General features: G+C 47.1%; 1 protein-coding gene and 1 long non-coding RNA gene across 5 annotated transcripts in view; one reads left to right on the plus strand and one right to left on the minus strand.

Moving 5' to 3' along the window:
• The window catches only part of LOC101006668 (zinc finger protein 251), a 37,411-nt gene that overhangs the window by 9,422 nt on the left and 5,782 nt on the right, over positions 1 to 22,207 (minus strand). The window contains exon 4 of one of the 4 annotated variants that reach the window (XM_021942766.2): positions 8,028 to 8,964. The exons of 1 other annotated variant lie outside the window; for it this stretch is intronic. In XM_021942766.2, coding sequence (XP_021798458.1) covers positions 8,864 to 8,964 — 101 coding nt within the window. In that variant the 3' untranslated portion in view covers positions 8,028 to 8,863. Of the gene's footprint in view, positions 1 to 8,027; positions 8,965 to 9,454; positions 10,311 to 11,881; positions 13,823 to 22,207 lie in introns of those variants that run through there. 2 more of the 4 variants (XM_021942768.2, XM_021942765.2) reach the window with 2 other exon arrangements.
• Positions 196 to 22,069, plus strand: LOC116276425. Its single transcript, XR_004185989.1, has 4 exons — positions 196 to 955; positions 3,997 to 4,256; positions 14,545 to 14,651; positions 21,090 to 22,069. It is a non-coding gene; the product is annotated as an uncharacterized LOC116276425 (long non-coding RNA).

Below are 22,207 nucleotides of genomic sequence, written 5' to 3' on the forward strand. Positions count from 1 at the left end.
ATCCCAATACTCTGGGAGGCCCAGGGGGCGGATCACCCGAGGTCACAAGTTGGAGACCATCCTGGCCAACATGGTAAAACCCTGTCCCTACTAAAAATACAAAATTAGCCACGCATGGTGGTGCGCGCCTGTAATCCCAGCGACTTGGGAGGCTGAGGCAGGAAAATCTGAACCCGGGAGGCGGAGGTTGCAGTGAGCTAAGATCGTGCCATTGCACTCCAGCCTGGGCGACAAGAGCGAGACTCCGTCTACGGGGGAAAAAAAAAGGCAGCAGTATCTGCAAAGCACAACAAAATGAAGTGGAAGAAAATGAAGTGTGCCTGACCTATATTCATATTAAAATTTAAAAATACGAGTTCACTCCTAAAGCTCCTGGTTATAAAAGTCAAAAGAAAAATTGGGAAAAAAATGAAGAAAAGTTTTTATGTCGTTTTCTCTATGCGTAGTGCCCTTTTAGCAAGCATGTAAGATTCTTTTTAAATGCCAGGGTCCTCCCCGATGTCTCATATCAATGTAACAGGATGCTTAAGAATAGATCTCTTGGGCTGGGCGTGGTGGCTCATGCCTGTAATTCTGGCACTTTGGGAGGCTGAAATGAGAGGAACGCTTGAGCCCAGGAGGTGGAGGCTGCAGTGAGCTGAGACCGCACCTCTGCACTCCAGCCTGGGCAGCAGAGTGCGACCCTGTCTCTGAGAAACCAAAACCGAAACATCTCTCATCAGGCTATCAACAAGTTACATGTGTTTTTTGTGACTACTCAGATAAAAATGTTCCACTGTAACAGTTTCTCAACATTGCAGGCAGGGCTGGCGGGGTTCCCAGGAGGGAGTGCCCTCACCCACCACCTCAAGGCCGCTTGCTCACTGTGCAGCTGTATGGCAGGCCCAGCGGTGCCTCTCCGTACATCACCAGAATCGGCTGAAAACTGCCAAAAGAGAACTCAGAAAACAAACAGGTAAGTGGAGAGGCCATGCTTTATCCACCTGGCCTAAAGGACCCTCCAGGCGCGGGGCCCAGAGCACCAATCCCTGGACAAAGAGCAGCAAGGGTGGGCTCTGCTGCCTCCCAGAGGCCTCCTGCGTAAGACAGCCACGGAAAGCACAGCACGTGACGCCGCGACGAGGCGTCCCAGGGGCAGGGCCCTGGCAAGGAATCCCCAACAAACATGACTGAAAGTCAGCCTGGATTCAAAGTCCACATGGAGGCACTGCCAGAGACGCCTGCCGGGCCAGGTCAGACACCGTGGTAGGGGAGGACGGGACCAGAGCCTGTGGCTCCCGGGGGCGTCCATCACTAACCTCCTTCTTGTACAACACACACTCAGAACTTCTAAAGCAGGGCACCTGTGCTCACCACTGCCCCTTCAAAGGCGAACAAACAAAAACAGAATCATCTTTTCCCATCTGGCTGACAAGATCTTACTCAAGATCTCTTCATGCGAGGCCGGGCGTGGTGGCTCATGCCTGTAATTCCAGCACTTTGGGAGGCCGAGGCAGGTGGATCACCTGAGGTCGGGAGTTGGAGAATAGCCTGACCAACATGGAGAAACCCCATCTCTACTAAAAATACAAAATTAGCTGGGCGTGGTGGCTCATGCCTGTAATCCCAGCTACTAGGGAGGCTGAGGCAGGAGAATCACTTGAACCTGGGAGGCGGTGGTTGTGGTGAGCCGAGATGGTGCCATTGCACTCCAGCCTGAGCAACAAGAGTGAAATTCCGTCTCAAAAAAAAAAAAAAAGAAATCTCCTCACGCGATTCAGACACCCAGTGACGGTCATGGGAACTACCCCCATGAGAGGAGACAGCAGCACCTCGGGCACCGTGTCGCCACATGGGATTAAGACTGAGGGCGGACTCTCTTCCAACTGCCCCAACAGGACTTCAGTGCTTCCAGATGATGTCCAGAGCACTGACGAAACCCCACGACATTAGGGTTCACTACACTGACATCATCCATGGGATGCCTGGGCCACGAGCTAAGGCCACCTTGCTTCCTGGTCTAAGTCTGGCACGAACCACACACAGGAGCCTTGCTCCCCTGCAAGTTTAGAATATCCCAATCAACACTTTTAGTCAAAATGACCACAAACAGTGGCTATCAGAACCATAGTTTCACAAACCTATGCAGTTCTTTGTCTTCCTCCAGCTACAAAAGTGTGTTTCCTCAATGGTGTACTGCGTACCGATGGAACTTTCTGGGCAACAATAACATTATATATCTTGATAGAGGTTTGGTTTACACAAGTGTGTCTATTTGTTAAAACTCAGCAAATTCACACTTAAGATTTGTGCACTTCATTTATATAATTTTCACCTCAAAAGAAAAAACTGTAAACAAACACTGATCTTCAATCAATGACACATATGTATTTAAAGGAAGTGTCCTGTTAGTGCTGCTTCTTGGTTATTTTATGTATGTATATATGCATTTTGAGACAGAGTCTTGCTCTGTCACCCAGGCTGGAGTGCAGTGGTGTGATTTCTGCTCACAGCAACCTCTGCCTCCCAGGGTCAAGCAACTCTCCCGCCTCAGCCTCCTGAGGAGCTGGGATTACAGGAGTGAGCCATCACACCCTGCTGATTTTTGTATTTTCAGTAGAGACAGGGTTTCACCATGCTGGCCAGGCAAGTCTCAAACTCCTGACCTCAGGTGATCCACCCACCTTGCCTCCCAAAGTGCTGGGATTACAGGCGTGAGTCACCACACCCAGCCCAATAATTTTAAAATTAAAAATAAAATTAAATTCAATAAAGGACATGTCCTGACAGCTGAACTTTTTTTTTTTTTTAGACAGAATCTTTCTCTGTCACCCAGGCTGGAGTGCAATGATGCAATCTCAACTCACTGCAACCTCTGCCCCCCAGGTTCAAGTGATTCTCATGCCTCAGCCTCCTGAGTAGCTGGGACTATAGGCATGTGCCACCATGCCTGGCTAATTTTTAAATTTTTTTGTAAAGACGGGGTTTCCCATGTTGGCCAGGCTTGTGTCAAACTCCTGGCCTCAAGTGATCTGCCCACCTCAGCCTCCCAAAGTGTTGGGATTACAGGTGTGAGCCACTGTGCCCAGCCTTGCAATTTACTTCAAAAGCAAAAACAAAGTAGATGGTGGGTCTGGTAGAGGGATAGTGGCATGGTAAATGTTAACACAGAACCTCGGTGGTGGGTGTATGAGTCTTCACCATAAAGTTCTTCCAAATGTGGTGTATGTCTGAAATCTTCCGTAACACGCTGGGGGAAAAGTGCTGTACATCAATTCTAGATAATCCAAAACCTATGCATGATTGACAAGTCATAGGAAAAAGATGAGTTGGCCAATTACATTAGACTGAGCGTTAGAACCTATCAGACCTCAAACACAAACCACAGTAGGTAACTTAATACTGGCAGCAGTAATAATTCACTTATATGTAATAAATTGTTGATAAAGGCCAGGCTGCATGGCTCACACCTGTAATCCCAGCACTTTGGGAGGCTGAGGCGGGTGGATCATCTGAGGTCAGGAGTTCGAGAGCAGCCTGGCCAACATGGAGAAACCCTGTCTCTACTAAAAATACAAAAATTAGCCGGGCGTGGTGGCATGTGCCTGTAGTCCCAGCTACATGGGAGGCTGAGGCAGGAGAATCGCTTGAACCCGGGAGGCAGAGGTTGTAATGAGCTAAGATCGTGCCCCTGCACTCCAGCCTGGGCGACAGAGCGAGACTCCATCTCAAAACAAAACAAAACAAAAATGTTGATAAAATATTACTTAAGTTGGCTGTGGTGGCTCATGCCTGTAATCCTAGCACTTTGAGAGGCTGAAGTGGGAGGATCGCTTGAGGCCAAACGTTTGAGAACTGCCTGGGCAAGATGTTGAGACCCCACCTCTAAAACAGACCCAGTGCAGCAGGCCTGTTTCTGAGCTGCCTCCACATGCATTATCCTCTTTGACATGAGCTCCAACTGCCATGAGGCCTCCGGCAGCCGCCTGACCTGAGTTCCCTACCCCTCCCTCTTAGTCCCTGCGGGTCAGAGGCCACCGCTCCAAGCCCACCTGCACACAGCTGCTTGACTGGACGCAAAACCTGGACTGACTGCGGAGCAGGAGCCCTCCTTGCACGTGTTTGCTCCAAACCCTGCAACCCCTCTTCTCCACCTGGGCTTCCACCCACACCCTGGAACCCAGGAGAGGCAGATGCCCCAGATCCTCGCCCTCCATCTTCTCTCCTCACGCCGACCTCCATGTGGCCTTCAGGCGTGCCATGTACCCCCAAGACCTGTAAGTAAGAAAATCCTTATTTTCTATCTTGTGTCTGATCACTGAAGAGGTTTTCTCAAGAGAAACAAAAGGAAAAAAGAATAAAAGAAAAACCCTGGAACAGCTATCACAGTGGCTGGGATGGAGCGCGAGATGCCTTTCAGCTGTGCCTGGCTGACTAAAGTCACTGCCAGTGGGGATAACTACATCTGGGAACAGAGATGCTGCTAGGGTCGGTCCCACAGCCGGCAGCCGGCAGAATTTTAGGCTGTATGTGCCAGATGCCTAAACTGTGCACCCTAAATGGCTGTTGGGCGGGTAAGGGTGGCTCTGTGTTTCCGAAATCCTGACCAAGGAGGCACCCGCTCAGACCACGGTCCCTCTGTTGGGACCTTCCCATGCCACACCTGCCTGGTGTTTTCCTTTGTCCCAGTGCTGAGCTGAGGGGAGCTCCTGGCTATATGGACACCTCCCGCGGCATTCACAGGTATCCAGGTCTACTGCAGACCCAGACCATGGGCGATCCCTGCAGGGCTGGCCATGACCCCTTGCAAATATCCATGCTTTGTCCCTGTGCCTGTCGGCCCTGTCCCCCAACTCCAGGGGTTTTCACGGGTCTAATCCCTGGCATGGACTGGTGGGCAAAAGCAAATGCCCTGAGCACCCAGTCCCTGCCCCACTGGACACTGGAGGCCGCATCCAGCTCTTAGATGAGTGCAAGGCTCACAGCAACAGCATGGGCTGTACTTGGTGCTGCTGGTCCTGTGGTCCTGAGGCCTGGGGCTGACCCTGACACCAGAAAATGAAGGCGCTGGTGGGTGCTGACCCTGGTCCCACAGAGGCCGCTGGGACACCCTGGAGAGGGAGGTGCTGCCTGCGAGGTAGGGACACACAGAGGTCACCCTCAGATTCGTCTGGCAATAATCTAAAAAATGTCAAAATCACAGGGGACGGGGGAATTAGAACTGGAGACCAAAATTCCTCTATGGTAGAAAATTCAAATTTGCCTTGAGGGATTTTGCAGGCTGGGCGCAGTGGCTCACGCTTGTAATCCCAGCACTCTGGGAGGCCAAGGTGGGTGGATTACCTGGGGTCAGGAGTTCGAGACCAGCCTGACCAACATGGAGAAACCCCGTCTCTACTAAAAATACAAAAATTAGCTGGGTGTGGTGGTGGGTTCCTGTAATTCCAGCTACTCGGGAGGCTGAGGTGGGAGAATCATTTGAACCAGGGAGGCGGAGCTTGCAGTGAGCTGAGATCGCACCACTGCACTCCAGCCTGGGGACAGAGCGAGACTCTGTTTCAAAAAAAAAAAGAGATTTTACACTGGCCAGGCGCGGTGGCTCATGCCTGTAATCCCAGCACTTTGGGAGGCCGAGGAGGGTGGATCATCTGAGGTCAGGAGTTTGAGACCATCCTGGCCAACATGGTAAAACCCCATCTCTACTGAAAATACAAAAATTAGCTGGCCGGTAGTGGAGTGCGCCTGTAATCCCAGCTACTTGGGAGGCTGAGGTGGGAGAATTGCTTGAACCCGGGAGGCAGAGGTTGCAGTGAGCTGAGATCGCATCATTGCACTGCAGCGTGGGTGACAGAGTGAGACTCCGTCTCAAAAAATGACAGAGTGAAAAGGGGGCTGACTCAGGGCATTTAGCACCGGGTCAGAGTTAGTGCTCACTCCCACAGAAATGTGTACTAAATTCCTCCAGGACACTGGCCCAGATCGCCCACATCTGTCCCTCAATGTGGTCAATCCCATGCCCACGAATCAGAAAAACCACTGATGAGGAAGCCTTACCGGGTGGGGACGACGGGCACACTCGGAGGCTCCCTGCTGTGGATACTCAAGGCAAGGCCCGGACTCAACCATCCACCAGTGACAACAGCCAGAGTTCACTGTGGAGGTGCCCTGGAGACCACACCCACCTCCTGCTGAGTGACAGCAGACAGTGCGAGGGGTCTGTTGTCTCTTTGAATGTCACTGCCGGGGGACCCTGGGACTGTCTCCAGTCCTGAAGAGGCTCCCCTCAGTCACATGGCAGCTCTGGACAAGACACGTGCAAAGGCGAGACATGGGCAGCTGCTCCCTGGTGCTCAGCAGTCACCTGCTGAGGGCCCCCAGCCTGACTTCGACTGACCCTGGCCCCCCACAGTGGGACCCAGGCCTCACCATTATTTTCCCTGAGCACCTGGAAACTTCCCCAAATCCCAGGACTAAGAACCAGACCCTCATGGGCCCCTAAGATGGGTGGCTGTGCCCAACGCCCTCATCATGGGGCAACCAGAAAATAAGCACCTGGGCTCACGCGGCCACATTTCTTTTTTTTTTTTTTTTTTTTTTTGAGACGGAGTCTCGCTCTGTCGCCCAGGCTGGAGTGCAGTGGCCGGATCTCAGCTCACTGCAAGCTCCGCCTCCCGGGTTCACGCCATTCTCCTGCCTCAGCCTCCCGAGTAGCTGGGACTACAGGCGCCCGCCACCTCGCCTGGCTAGTTTTTTTTGTTTTTTTTAGTAGAGACGGGGTTTCACCGTGTTAGCCAGGATGGTCTCGATCTCCTGACCTCGTGATCCGCCCGTCTCGGCCTCCCAAAGTGCTGGGATTACAGGCTTGAGCCACTGCGCCCGGCCACGCGGCCACATTTCTGAAGGCTGAGGACACTCGACAGCCTGTTCTCACGGAACTAATACCCTCCCTCCTTTCCCGACTTGAGAGAATGGCAGCCTCCTCATCCCTTAGCCTGGGGACTTGGTGGTCCTCCAGGGACTGTCCCACTCTGAGGGGACAATTGCCTTTTACTACTCTATTAATTGGGGCAAGAAAAACTTTCAGTACTTTATAAGGGGACCCAAGTCACAGCAGTTTCTGAGGAGCCTACAAAATGTAAAAAGGGAAAGCTTTTAAAATAAAGGGAATCACGAACAAACCCTCGGGAGTTCACCTTCATTTTATTTTACTTATTTATTTATTTTATTTTATTTATTTTTGAGACAGAGTTTCACTCTTGTTGCCCAGGCTGGAGTGCAATGGCACAATCTCAGCTCACCGCAACGTCTACCTCTCGGGTTCAAGTGATTCTCCTGCCTCAGCCTCCCAAGTAGCTGGGATTAAAGGCATGCGCCACCATGCCCGGCTAATTTTTGTATTTTTAGTAGAGATAGGGTTTCTCCATGTTGGTCAGGCTGGTCTTGAACTCCCGACCTCAGATGATCCATCCGCCTCAGCCTCCCAAAGTGCTGGGATTACAGACGTGAGCCACCGTGCCCGGCCTATTTTATTATTATTATTTTTTTGAGACAGAGTTTTTTTTTTTTGTTCTTGTTGCCCAGGTTGAAGTGCAGTGGCGCAATCTCAGCTCACTGCAACCTCCGGCTCCCAGGTTCAAGCGATTCTCCTGCCTCAGCCTCCCAAGTAGCTGGGATTACAGGCGCCTGCCACTATGCGTGGCTAACTTTTTTGTATTTTTAGTAGAGATGGGGTTTCACCATGTTGGCCAGGCTGGTCTTGAATTCCTGACCTCAGATGATCCACCTGCCTCAGCCTCCCAAAGTGCTGGGATTACAGGTGTGAGCCGCCGCACCCAGCCTATTTTATTTTGTTTAAGACAGTCTTGCTCTGTTGCCCAGGCTGGGGTACAGTGGCATGATCTTGGTTCACGGGAGCCTTGACTTTCCAGGCTCAAGCAATCCTCCCACCTCAGCCTCCCGAGTAGCTAGGATTACAGGTGCCCACAGCCACACCCGGCTAATTTTTGTATTTTTAGTAGAGACGGGGTTTTACCATGCTGGCCGGGCTGGTCTCGAACTCCTGGTCTCAAGTGATCTGCCTGCTTTGGCCTCTTAAAGTGCTAGGATTACAGGCATGAGCCACCGCGCCTGGCCCCTCACGACCCTTTAGATGCCTCCATTGGCACTACTTTTATTAAACATCTGCCACCCACGGGCTCTCTCTTCTTCCATCATGGGAGTGGGTGCCCTCATGCTCCTGGAACAAACCTAAGTCACCGGCCCTTCTGGTTGCAGCTGCTCACTGGGAACCCGTCCACTTGCCATGTCCAGTAAAGACGGTGCACACCCCTCAATATCCCTTAAAACAATGTGTGCTGGCCTGTGCCCAGTCATTAAAAACATGCTAAAGGCCAAGGTTACAAAACCACTCTCTCTCCCTTTAACAGCATAGTCTAGCCTGTACCCTAAATTAGTTCCAAAGAGTGGCGCTTCCTTATTAATTACTGAAACTTACATGCCCAAGTTTCTCCAACAAAGGCCCCTCTAACTAAGATACCAAATTATTGAAGATATTCCAATGGTCCCAGGTGCACACTTTGTGGTCCTTGGTTTGGCCAATATGTTTTACTCTATACCTATTACTGAGGAGTCTCAACCACAATTTGCCTTCATTTTCAAAGGAACACAATATCCCTTTACTCAGCTTCCAGCGAGGTTCCCAATAGCCCAGCCAGTGCCCCAAACCTCTGCAGACAAGACCTGGATGAGGCATCTCTTCCACACTGTCATTTACAGCATTGTATTGATGACCTCCTGTTAAAAGGTTCCTTCTGAATAAGCTGTTCACATTTACACACCATCATAACCCAGCTGAAAAATAACGGTGATGGCCAGGTGCGATGGCTCATGCCTGTAATCCCGGCACTTTGGGAGGCCAAGGTGGACGAATCATGAGGTCAGGAGACCGAGACCATCCTGGCAAACACGGTGAAACTTTGTGTCTACCTAGAAAAAAAAAATACGAAAAATTAGCCAGGCGTGGTGGCAGGCGCCTGTAGTCCCAGCAACTCAGGAGGCTGAGGCAGGAGAATGGCGTGAACCCGGGAGGCTGAGTTTGCAGTGAGCAGAGATTGCACCACTGCACTCCAGCCTGGGCGACAGAGCGAGATTCTGTCTCAAAAATAAATAAATAAATAAATAAAAATAATGGTTATGAGGCCAGGCGTGGTGGCTCATGCCTGTAATCCCAGCACTTTGGGAGGCCGAGGCAGGCGGATCACAAGGTCGGGAGATCAAGACCATCCTGGCTAACACGGTGAAACCCTGTCTCTACTAAAAATACAAAAAATGAGCTGGGCGTGGTGGCGGGCGCCTGTGGTCCCAGCTACTTGGGAGGCTGAGGCAGGAGAATGGCGTGAACCCGGGAGGCGGAGCTTGCAGTGAGCCAAGATCACACCACTGCACCCCACCCGGGCGGAGGCCAGGGGGCCCCGCCGAAAAAAAAAAAAAAAAAAAAAAAAGGGTTATGGTATCACCCCACATAAAATACAGGGGCCAGTGCCTTCAGTAAAATTCTTGGGCACTGTCTGGTCAGGGTGCAGCAGATCCTATTAACTGTTAAACATAAACTACTGACACTGATACCACCCACAGGTCTTCGACAGACACATTGATTTGGATTCTTCATGTTTTGGAGACAAGAGTTTCCATATCTTACTCTAATACCCAGACCCTTCTATGCTATAACCTGTAAAGCAACCACCTCTCAGTGGGGAGGCCCCACAGCCCTCGCCCGGCCTGGCAGGCAGCCCAGCACACCATGCCACCATGCCTCCAGGTCCCACTCTTGCGTGGAAGCTCTGGCGACACCCACTCTGCCTTATGGAGTCTGTGGAGAAAACATGGTCCACCTGGTTGCCCATAGGGTTCTGAACTAAATGAGCCCCAAAGAGCAGCTCAATATGCCCCCTAGAAAGGCAAATGCTATCTGCCTATTGGGCGCAATTAGAAACTGAGGGTCCCACAATGAGTGGACTCCGATCCCCACCACGCCACAGCTCGGGACACCTCCCACCCAGCACAGGCAGGTGCCACCTTGCTGCATGGAAATGGCACCTGCGGCAGGCTGACCTGACACGAAGGGTCTTCCCAAACTCCAGGAGGGTGTGTGGCTTTACTCGTACCCGGCCCCTTGCTCATGGTGTTGGAGGACCTGGCCGAGTCAGTCGAATTGGCAGCCTTGTGATGCAACATGCCTGCAAGTCCAAACTGCCTTCTGCCCATAGATTTAGACTCAGTCAGGCAAGTGGAAACAGGACAGTTTTCTCATTCAAAGCAATCTCAGGGGGCACCTGTTTGTGGAAACAGGACGGTTCTCTTGTGCAGGGCAACCTTGTGGGGGCACCTGTTTGGGAAGAAGTTGCCTCCTAGGGCTTCCTCACCTTAGTCTGCGAGGGATCACCATAAATGCAGGGTGATACTTGAAACAGCACCAGAGATGCGCAGAGCAGCCCTCCCAGGGAACTACAAGGCCTTCCTGACAGGGGTGGTCAACTAGGGGCACACCATCCATCCACCGGGATGGCCCCCATCTCAAGGGGGATGACATCGCTCCAACTTCAACACTGAGAACACAGACCCTCCCCGCTGCAGACTCCCATCATGACTCCACCCCCCAAACTAGGATCACAAATCACAACTCCACCCCCCACAAACTAGGATCAAAAGGGTTGCCTCTGCCCCAACTATGGACTTGCAACTAGACTCCAACCTACAGAGCTCTCTACAAAATATAGAGCCCAGGGATGCTAGGAATCTTATTTTGCTGAGATAGCCTATGCTTGACATATGAACTAAATGGAAACAAAAATGCCCAAAGTGCCGGAATTACAGGCGTGACCACGGCACCCGGAAACCTCATGTGTTTTGATGCTGTAATCCCAGCACTTTGGGAGGCCAAGGCAGGTGGATTGCTTGAGCCCAGGAGTTCAAGACCAGCCTGATCAATATGGTGAAACCTTGTCCCTACTAAAAATACAAACATCATCTGGGTGTGCTGGAGTGCACCTGTAGTCCCGCTCAGGAGGCTGAGGTGGGAGGACCACTTGAACCGGGGAGGGTAAGGTTGCAGCGAGCCAAGTTCGCGCCACTGCACTCCAGCCTTGGTGACACAGTGAGGCTGTTTCAAAAAAACAAAAAGAATTTCATTATCTGGTCCCAGTGGGAACAAAGTTTAGCTCTGAATCTTCTCATGTCTTCAAGAAACCATAAAAATAACAACAGAAAAATACAAACAAGCAAAATGAATTTTTTTTTTTAACTGCATTTTCAGGCTGGGCGTGGTGGCTCATGCCTGTAATCCCAGCACTTTGGGAGGCTGAGGCGAGTGGATCACCTGAGGTAGGGAGTTCAAGACCATCCTGGCCAACATGGTGAAACCCCGTCTCTACTAAAAACAAAATTAGCAGGGCGTGGTGGCGGGTTCCTATAGTCCCAGCTACTTGGGAGGCTGAGGCAGGAGAATCACTTGAACCTGGGAGGCAGAAGTTGTAATGAGCCAAGATGGCACCACTGCACTCCAGCCTGGGCAATAGAACAAGACTAAATATCAAAAAAGTAAAAATAGGCTGGCACGGTGGCTCGCACCTGTAATCCCAGCACCTTGGGAGGCCGAGGCGGGCAGATTGCCTGAGCTCAGGAGTTCGAGACCAGCCTGACCAACATGGTGAAACCCCGTCTCTACTAAAAATACAAAATTATCTGGGCGTGGTGGTGAGCGCCTGCAGTCCCAGCTACTCAGGAGGCTGAGGCAGGAGAATCCCGTGAACCCGGGAGGCGGAGGCTGTGACAAGCCAAGATGGCGCCATGGCACTCCAGCCTGGGCAAGAAGAGCAAAACTCCGTCTCAAACAAACAAAAACAGCAAAAAACAGAAACAAAAAATAAATAAATAAAAATAATGAAATTAAAAAAAAAAAAAAGGACAACAGGAGGCCCTGGAGGCTGAGCCTCTCAGAAGTGCTGCCAAATGCAATGCCAAAAGGGAACAGCCCCAGTAGCCGGAAGGGGCCACAGAAAAGCAGCACCACGAACGCAGACGGGCCCAAGATGGATCTCTAAAGTGTCCAAAAGGAGCTGGCCCAACCCAGGAAAGAGTATCTGTGAGCGGGGCCAATACTGACGATGGCAGAGCCCTGGGACAAGCCAACACACAAGCCTCAGAAAGCTCGGTGCCCAGGCCACAGTGGTGACAGCTCGCGGATAATGCCAGCAAAATGTAACTTGTAAAGGTACATGCTGGTGACCAGCTGCACAGAGGTACACACACACTCATACGCACACACATACTCACATGTGTAAACACGTACATACACACAGACGCAGATACACAAATACCCATACGTACAGAATCCACAGTCTCTACTCCAAATTTAACAAACACATAAAGAACCAAGAAAATAGAGCACATTTTTGTGAGAAAAGGAAATCAGCCATCTGACCCTGAAATGAGTCAGACGTTGAAACTAGCAGACAAGGATTTAAAAACAGGAATTATAATTATCCTCAGTGAAGTAAAACAAAACAGGAAAATCTCAGGGAGTCAAAAGTCTCAGCAGAGACACAGAAATAATAAAAAATAAAATGGTCATCCTGGAACTGAAAAACAGAATTTCTGAAATAAAGCATTACTTGACAGACTAACAGCTGAATGGGCACAATAAAGGAGAGTAAGTGAACTTTAATCAAGATGAACAGAAATTATCGGAAGAATACAGATAAAAATATTTTTAAAATAATAAACAGCCTTACAAACCTGTTACATAATTCAAATGGTCACTTATAATTGGTATCTAAGGAGACCAGAGAGGGAATGGTACAGAAAGAAATGTGAAGAAATAATGGTCAAAAGTTACCCAAATTTGATGGAAGACAGAAATCTACAGGATCAAGATGCTGTATGAACACCTAGCAGAGGAAAACCCAAGAGGCCGGTGCTGCAGCCCATCAGAGTCTACCTGCTGGGAACCGAACCGACAGGCAGCTCGCCTGGAAAGCAGGAGAGTGACCCAAGACACACCACCAGCCAGGGATCCCGTGGTGACTCGTCATCGAAAGCCAAGGAGGCCAGAAAAGAGTAAAATAGCAGCTTTAAAGTGCTGAATGGGAAAAGGAAAAAAAAAAAAAAAGCAAAATAAAGGTACTTTCATACACGAGAAAACTAAGAACTGGGGCAGCAGACTCGCACCATGAGAAATGCAAAGGTCTTTAGGCTGAAGGGAAATGATGCCAGCTAGAAACTCAGATCGTCAGAAAGGGATGAAGAGCACTAGAGATGGAAAATCTGGGGAAACACGAGATTGTTTGAAAATACTTTTATTTTTAGAGCATTTCACAGCAATATTAAGCAGAAAACACAGTTCCTACATACACCCCCACACACACACCTCCCCCACTACTTACCTCCCGCAACACAGTGATACAGCATCACAATGAATGAACCCACACTGACACATCATTACTATCTAAACTCTCAGTTTAGGGCTCACTCTCGGAGCTGCGTGATCTATGGGTTTTGCATCTACCTCTGTAGTACTATATAGACTAGTGTCACTGCCCTGAAAATCCTCTGGCTCCACCCTGCTTCTCTGCTCCTTGGCACTGCTGACCTTTTTGCTCTCTCTCGTTTTGCCTCATCCAGAATGTCATATAGTTGGAATCATGCAGTATAGGTGTCCGTTGGTAAACAAAGGGGATTCGGCCCGAGACCCCCCATGTATACCCACATCCATGCATACTCAAGTTCCACAGCTGGCCTTTCAGAATCCACTTACATGAAGTCAGCCCTCTGGACATGTGGGTTTCACCTGTGTTTGGTTGAAAAAATCCACATATAAGTGGACCTGGGAAATTCAAACCCATGTTGTTCAAAGGCCAACTGTATAATCTTTTCAGACTAACTGCCTTCACTTGGTAATGTGCATTTAAGGTTCCTCTGTCTTTTCATAGCTTGGTGGCTCATTTATTTTTATTTATATTTTATTTATTTTATTATTGAGATTGAGTTTCACCTTTTCGCCCAGGCTGGAGTGCAGTGGTGCCATCTCGGCCACTGCAACCTCCGCCTCCCGGGTTCAAGCGATTCTCCTGCCTCAGCCTCCTTAGTAGCTAGGATTACAGGTGCATGCCACCAAACCCAGCTAATTTTTGTGGGGCTTCACCATATTGGCCAGGCTAGTCTTGAACTCCTGACCTCAAGTGACCCGCCCACCTCGGCCTCCCAAAGTACTGGGATTACAGGAATGAGGCACTGTGTCCGGTCAATCATTTCTTTTTATCCCTGAATATGATTCCACTCTCTGCATATGCCACTGGTTTATTTACCCGCTCATCTACTGAAGAACATCTCGGTTGCTTACGAGTTTTGGTAATTATGAAATTATGAATAAGGCTGCCATAAATATCTGTGTGCAGGATTTTGTGTGGACATAAATTTTCAATTCATTTGGGTAAATACAAAGGGACAAAATTGCTGGACCACATGGTAAAGGTATGTTTAGTTTTGTAAGACTGTCGAACTGTCTTCCAGAGTGGCCACCGTTTTGATCCCCCACCTGCAATGAATGGGAGTTCCTGTTCCACATCCTGGCCAGCACTGGGGGTTATCAGTGACGTGGATTTCGGCCATTCTAGTAGGTATGCAGTGGAATCTCATTGTTTTAATTTGCAATTCCTTAGAGACATATGACACTGATCTCACAATGCCCACCTGTCATCTGGGTATCTCCTTCCATCCGGAGTCTATTCAGGCCTTTAACCCATGTTTTAAATTGGGCTGTTCGTTTTCTTGAGTTTTTTTGCATATTTTGGATAATGGTAGTTTATATGTGCCTTTTACAAATATCTTCTCCCAATCTATGGACTGTTTCTCATTCTCTTGACATTGTCTTTTTTTTTTTTTTTTTTTGAGATGGAGTCTGACTCTATCGCCCAGGCTGGAGTGCAGTGGCTCAATCTCGGCTCACTGCAACCTCTGCCTCCCAGCTTCCAGCGATTCTCCTGCCTCAGCCTCTGGAGTAGCTAGAATTACAGGCACCTGCCACCACACCCAGCTGGTTTTTGTATTTTTAGTAGAGATCCCAAAGTTGATGTTGTCTTTTACAGAGCAGAATTTTTTAATTTTAATGAAGTACAGCTTGTCAATTATTTCTTCCATGGATTGTGCCTTTGGTGTTGCACCTAAAAACTCATTGTCAAACCAAGGTCATCTCTTTTTCTCCTATATTATCATCTAGAAGTTTCATAGTTTTGTGGTTTATATTTAGATGATCCATTTTTCTATGGAATGAAATGTGTCCTGCTCACCCCAAATTCACAAGTTGAAGCCTCAATGTGATGACGTTTGGAGATGGGGCATTTGAGAGATCATTTGAGTTAGATGAGGTCATGAGGGTCGTCATGGCAGAATTAGTGCTCTTAGAAGAACTTGCCCTTTCTCTCTCTGCCATGTGAGGACACAGTGAGAAGGCAGTCATCTGTAACCCAGAAAGAGAGATCCCTCACCAGAAACTAACCATGCTAACACACTGATCTTGGATGTGTAGCCTCCAGAACTGTAAGAAAATAAGGCTGGGCATGGTGGCTCACGTCTGTAATCCCAGCACTTTGGGAAGCCGAGGTGGGCAGATCACCTGAGGTCAGGAGTTCAAGACCAGCACGGCCAACATAGCAAACCCCATCTCTACTAAAAGTACAAAACCAGCTGGGCATGGTGGCAGGTGCCTGTAATCCCAGCTACTCGGGAGGCTCAGGCAGGATAATCACTTGAACCCGGGAGCTGGAGGTTGCAGTGAGCTGAGATCATGCCACTGCACTCTGACCTGGGTGACCAAAGCCTCCATATGGAGGGGGACGGGGAGGGGGAGGGGAAGGGAAGTGGAGGAAAGTTAGTGTTTTAAGCACCCAGCTTGTGGTATTGAGTCTGAGCAGAATAAGACACATTTTAAGTTAATTTTTTGCGAAGGGTGTCTAGATTCTCTTTTTTTGGCATGTGGATGTTCAGTTGTTCCAGCATCATTTGTTGAAAAGATTATCCTTTCTACATTGAGGTGTGTTTGTTCCCTTGTCAAAGCTCAGTTGCATATGTTTATGCAGGTTTATATCTGGGCTCTCTGCTCTGTTTCACTGATCTATTTTTTCTGTTTTTTTGACCAATATCGCACTGTCTTGATCACTGTGGCTTTACAGTCAAAGTACTGAAATTGGGTAGCATGGGTCTTTCGACTTTGCTCTTCTCTTTCAATATTGAGTTGACTATTCTGGGTCTTTTACCTCTCCTTATAAACATCAGAATCAGTTTGCTAATATCCACAAAATAACCTGCTGAGTTTTTTGGGGTTTTTTTTTTTTTTAGAGACATGGTCTTGCTGTGTCAGCCAGGCGGGAATACAGTGGCATGATCATAACTTACTGAAACCTCAAACACCTAGGCTCAAGCAGTCCTCCCACCTCAGCCTCCCAAATAGCTGGGAATATAGGCACATGCCACCAGGCCTAGCTAACAAAAAAAATTTTTTGTAGATATGGCGTCTCGCTATGTTACCTAGGCTGGTCTTAAACACCTGGGCTCAAGCAATCCTCCTGCGTTGGCCTCCCAAAGTGCTGGATTATAGTTATAAACCACAACTAGCCCCTGAGGTTGTGATTGAGAGTGTGTTGAATACATAAATCAAGCTGAGAAGGACTGACATCGTGATAATACTGAGTTTTCCTATCCATGAACATAGAATATCTCATTTATTTAGTTCTTCTTTGATATATTCTTATCAGTCTTGTATTTTTCCTCATAAATTTTGCACATATTTTGTTAGACTTACACCTAAGTATTTTATCTTTGGTGGTGCTAATGTAAATAATGTGTTTTTAATTTCAAATTCCACTTCTTCATTGCTAGTATAAAGGAAAATGATTGACATTTGTATATTAACTTTGTATCCTGCAACCTTGCTACAATCACTTATTAGTTGTAGGAGGTCTTTTTGCTGACTCATTCCGATTTTCCACACAGATGATCATTTGTAAACAGTTTTTATCTCTTCCTTCCCAATGTGTATACCTTTTATTTCCTTTTCTGTCTTACTGCATTAACTGGGACTTCTAGTGCAATGCAGCAGTGGTGAGAGGGGACATCCATGCCTTGTTCCTAATCTTAGTGGAAAAGCTTTAAGTTTTTTTTTTTAACCATTAAGTATGACGTTAGCTGTAGGTTTTCTGTAGATGCTCTTTATCAACTTGAGGAAGTTCCTCTGTATTCCTAGTTTGTTGAATTTGTAATCATGAATTGAGGCTGGCTTTTGTCAAATGCTTTCTCTGCGTCTACTGATATGACCACGTGATCCTTCTTCAGCCTATTGATGTGGTATATCACATTACATTAATTTATTTCCTAATGTTGGACCAGCCTTGTTAACCTGGGACAAATCCCACTTGGTCATGGTATATAATTCTTTTTATACATTATTGAATTTGATTTGCTAATATTTTGTTGGAATTTTTGCATTTATGTTCACAAAAGGCGTTTGTCTGTAGTTTCCTTTTCTTGTAATGTCTGGTTTTGGCATTTGGGTGGGTAATGCTGACCTCATATAATGAGTTAGGAAGTATTTCCTCCGTTTTTATTTTCTGGAACAGATTGTAGAGAACTGGTATAATTTCTTCCTTAAATGTTTGGTAGAACTCGTAAGTGAACCCATCTGAGCCCAGTGGACTCTATTTTGGAAGGTTATTGTTGATTTGACTTATTTAATAGACATAGCCCTATTCAGATGGTCTATTTCTTCCCGTGTTTGAGATTGTGTCCTTCAAGGAATTGGTTCATTTATGAAATTTGGGCACAGTTGTTCATCTTTTTTTATTACCCTTTAAAAGTCTGTGGGACATCTCTGTAGTGATGTCCCCTCTTTCCTTTCTGATATTAGTATTTTGTGTCCTCTCTCTTCTTTTTCTTAAGTCTGGCTAAAGGTTTACTGATTTATTGTTTTTCAAACCATCTTCTGGTTTTGTTGATTTTCTCTATTGATTTCCTGTTTTCCATTTCATTGATTTCTGCTTGAATTTTTATTTCTTTTCTTCTGTCTACTTTGGATTTAATTTGCTCTTCTTTTTCTAGTTTCCTAGAGTGAAAGCTTACATTATTGATTTTAGATCTTTCCCATTTTCTAATACATACAGTCATCAATGCTATACATTTCCCTCTAAGCACTGCATTCACAGCATTCCACAAATTTTGGTAAGTTTTATTTTCATTTTCACTTAATTCAAAATATTCTAAAATTTCTCTTGAGATCTCTTTGACTCGTGTTATTTGGAAGTGTGTTGTTTATTTGCCAAGTACTTTAGGATTTTCTAGCTATCTTTTTGGTTTCATTTCTAGTTTAATGTCATTGTGGTCTGAGAACAGACATTGTATGTTTTCTATTCTTTTAACTATGTTAGAGTAGGTTTTGTGGCCCAGAATGTGGTCTATCTTAGTGAATGTTTCATATGAGCTTGGCAGGAATGTGCATTCTGCTATTGCTGGATGAAGCAGTCTACAGATGTAAATTATTCCCAGTTGATTGATGTGATGTGCTGTTAAATTCAACTACATCCTGCTGGATCTGTCCATTTATGATAGAGGGTGCTGGAGTCTCCAACTGTAGACAGTGATTCATCTACTTCCCCTTGTAGTTCTATCAGTTTTTGCATCACATATTTTGTTGTTGTTGTTGCTGTTGTTTGAGACAGAGTCTCGCTCTGTCGCACAGGCTGAAGTGCAATGGTGCAATCTTGGCTCACTGCAACCTCCGCCTCCTGGGTTCAAGCAATTCTCCTGCCTCAGCCTCCCGAGTAACTGAGATTACAGGCATGAGCCACCACACCTGGTTAATTTTGTATTTTTAGTAGACATGGGGTTTCTCCATGTTGGTCAGTCTGGTCTTGAACTCCTGACCTCAGGTGATCCACCCGCCTCAGCCTCCCAAAGTGCTGGGATTATAGGCGTGAGTCACCATGTCCAGCTGGTTTTGTTGTTTTTAGAGATAGGGTCTCACTCAGTTGCCCCGCCTGGAGTGCAGTGATGTGATTATAGTTCACTGCAGCTTCAACCTCCCAGGCTCAAGTGATCTGCCCGTCTTGGCCTCCCAAAGTGCTGGGATTACAGGCATGACTACCACACTTGGCAACCTCACTTTTTTTTTTTTTTTTTGAGATGGAGTCTCACTCTGTTGCCCAGGCTGCAGTGCAATGGTGCAATCTTGGCTCACTGCAACCTCCACTTCCCAGATTCAAGTGACTCTCCTGCCTTAGCCTCTCAAGTAGCTGGGATTACAGGCGCACTCCACCATGCCTGGCTAATTTTTGTGTTTTTAGTAGAGATGGGGTTTCATCATGTTGGGCAGGCTAGTCTTGAACTCCTGACCTCAAGTGATCTGCCCACCTTAGCCTCCTAGTGCTGGGATTACAGGTATTAGCCACCATGCCTGGCCAACCTCACATATTTTGATGCTGTAGTTAGGCACATACACCTTAAGAACTGTTACGTTTTCCTGACGAATCAACCCCTTTATCATCATGTAATGCCCTTCTTTACCCCAATAACTTTCCTTTCTCTGAAGTCTGCTGTGTCTAAAGTAGTAAGATATTTCCGCTTTCTTTGGATTACTGTCTTTCTCCATCCCTTTACTTTTAATATATATGTGTTTTTATGTTTAAAGTGAGCTTCTTTTATTTTTTGTTCATAGCAAGATCTTGTCATGAGACAGCAGGTTTCTTTTTTCTTTGCAATGGGGTCTTGCTCTGTTGCCCAGGCTGGAATGCAGTGGTGCAATCACACCTCACTGCAACCTCAACCTCCCGGGCTCAAGCAATCCTACCACATCAGCCTCTTGAGTAGCTGAGACTTACAGGTGCACAACATCACACCAAGCTAAGTTTTTTAACTTTTCGATGAGATGAGTTATCACTATGTTGTTTAGGCTGGTCTCAAACTCCCAGGCTCAAGGGATCCTCCCACCTCAGCCTCCCAAAGTGCTGGAATTACAGGTGTGAGCCATCACTCCTGGCCAAAGTTGGTTCCTTATAGAAAACACAGTTGGGGCCAGGCACTGTGGCCTGTAATACCAGTGCTTTAGGAGGCCAAGGCAGGAGGACTGCTTGAGGCTCAAGAGTTTGAGACCAACCTGGGCAAAACAGTGAGACCTGATCTCTACAAAAATAAAAAAAGAGGTGGATGTGGTGACATGTACCTGTAGTCCCAGCTGCCCGGGAGGCTGATGTGGGAGGATTGCTTGAGCCCAGGGGGTCAAGGCAGCCGTGAGTCATGATCAAGCTACTGCATTCTAGTGTGAGCAACAGAGTAAGACCCCATCTCTAAAAAAACAAATAACTTTTTAAAAAGGGGATTATTGGCTGAGTACGATGGCTCATGCCTGTAATCCCAGCACTTTGGGAGGCCAAGGTGGGTGGATCTCTTGAGACCAGGAGGTCGAGACCAGCCTGGGCAATATGGTAAAACCCTGTCTCTACAAAACACAAAAATTAGCCAGGTGTGGTAGTACATGCCTGTAGTCCCAGCTACCCGGGAGGCTGTGGTGGGAGGATCACTTGAGCCTGGGAGGTCAAAGCTTTCAACAGACTGGGACTGTGCCACTGCACTCCACCCTGGGGGACAGTGAGACCCTGTCTCAAAAAAATAAAAAAAAAAAATTAAAAAGGTGATTACTGATGTTGCTGAATTAACATCTACCACATCTGTTACCATTTTCTACTTTTTGCCCTTGTTCTTCATTCCTATTTCTGTTTTCCATGCTTTTTCTACCTTTTGTGGGTTTACCTGAGCATTCTATTATATGTAATTCCATTTTGTATCCTTTTTTAGCATATCAACTATACTTCTTTTTTAACTTTTTAAATTGGTTTGCAATCTGCATTTAGAGCTAATCCAAGTCCACTTTCAAATAACAATCTCTTGGAAGCCCTGTCCCATCTACTACTGAGTCCATCGCAGGCACCCTTCCTTTCTCTTACGGTGTTTTTGCTCTCTAGCATCTAAAAAATTCTTTAAATTTTCTTTTATTTTCTTTTTTGTTTTTTAAGAAAGACAATCTCGCTATGCTGCCGAGGCTGGCCTTGAACTCCTGGGCTCAAGCAATCCTGATACACTATGAGTGGCAAATACAGGTATGTGCCACCACATCCAGCTTCTTACAATTTTAATCTCTCTGCTTACATTATCAATCTGTTTTTGTATACTGTCTACTTTTTCCATTAAAGCCCTTAGCATGTTAATCATAGTTTTAAAAAAATTCCTGGTCTGATTACTCCAACACTCCTGCCACGACTGACTCTGGTTCTAATGCTTGTTCAGTCTCTTCAGACTGTATTTTCTGCCTTTTAGTATGCTTTGTAATTTTCTGTTGATAGGTAGACATGATATAGTGGGTAAAAGGAATTGCAGTAAATAGGGCTTTCACCATGTTTTCAGGTGTTGGGGTGGGAAAGTGTTCTATGACACTACGAGTAGGGCTCAGTCTTGCCGAGCTTGTGTCCCTGGACTATGAACTTCCCAAGTGCTTTTCAGTTTCCCCCACCCACCATCAGGTGGGACAGAATATCTAGAAGTAGCCAGTGTTAGGTATTTCCTTTCCCCCAGATAGGTTAAGTTCTGATAAAAACACCAGCAGGTTAGGCCCTGGTAAAATTGTTTCTCCTGAGGGCAGGTCTGGTTAAGAACAGAATGGTATATTCCAAAGTAGTTCCTTTTCACTTCCTCCTGCCAGAAGCACAAGGAGATTTTTCTCTGATATTCACTGTCAGTACCTAATAGAGCCCCTGGAGGTAAAACTCACAAAAGCATGGGGTCCTCCCATGACTGGGTCTCCCTGGAGTTTTTTTTTCAGAGTTGTCCACACTGAGCCTCTAGCAATTTGCCAATTACATTTTAGGCTTACCCATCTGGCCACTGGTTCCCTGGGAGATTATTGCTCACAAGTTGTGGTTGTGATTCTTTGTATCTGCCTGTTTATCTCTCCAATTTTTTTTTTTTTTTTGACAGAGTCTCGCTCTGTCACTCAGGCTGGAGTACAGTGGTGCAATCTCGGCTCACTGCAACCTTCATCTCCTGAGTTTCAGCAATTCTCCTGCCTCGGCCTCCCGAGCAGCTGGGATTACAGGCACCCACCACCACGCCCAGCTAATTTTGTGTTTTTAATAGA

This window comes from Papio anubis, chromosome 8 (genome assembly GCF_008728515.1).
Source record: "Papio anubis isolate 15944 chromosome 8, Panubis1.0, whole genome shotgun sequence".
NCBI classification, from domain to species: Eukaryota; Metazoa; Chordata; class Mammalia; order Primates; family Cercopithecidae; genus Papio; species Papio anubis.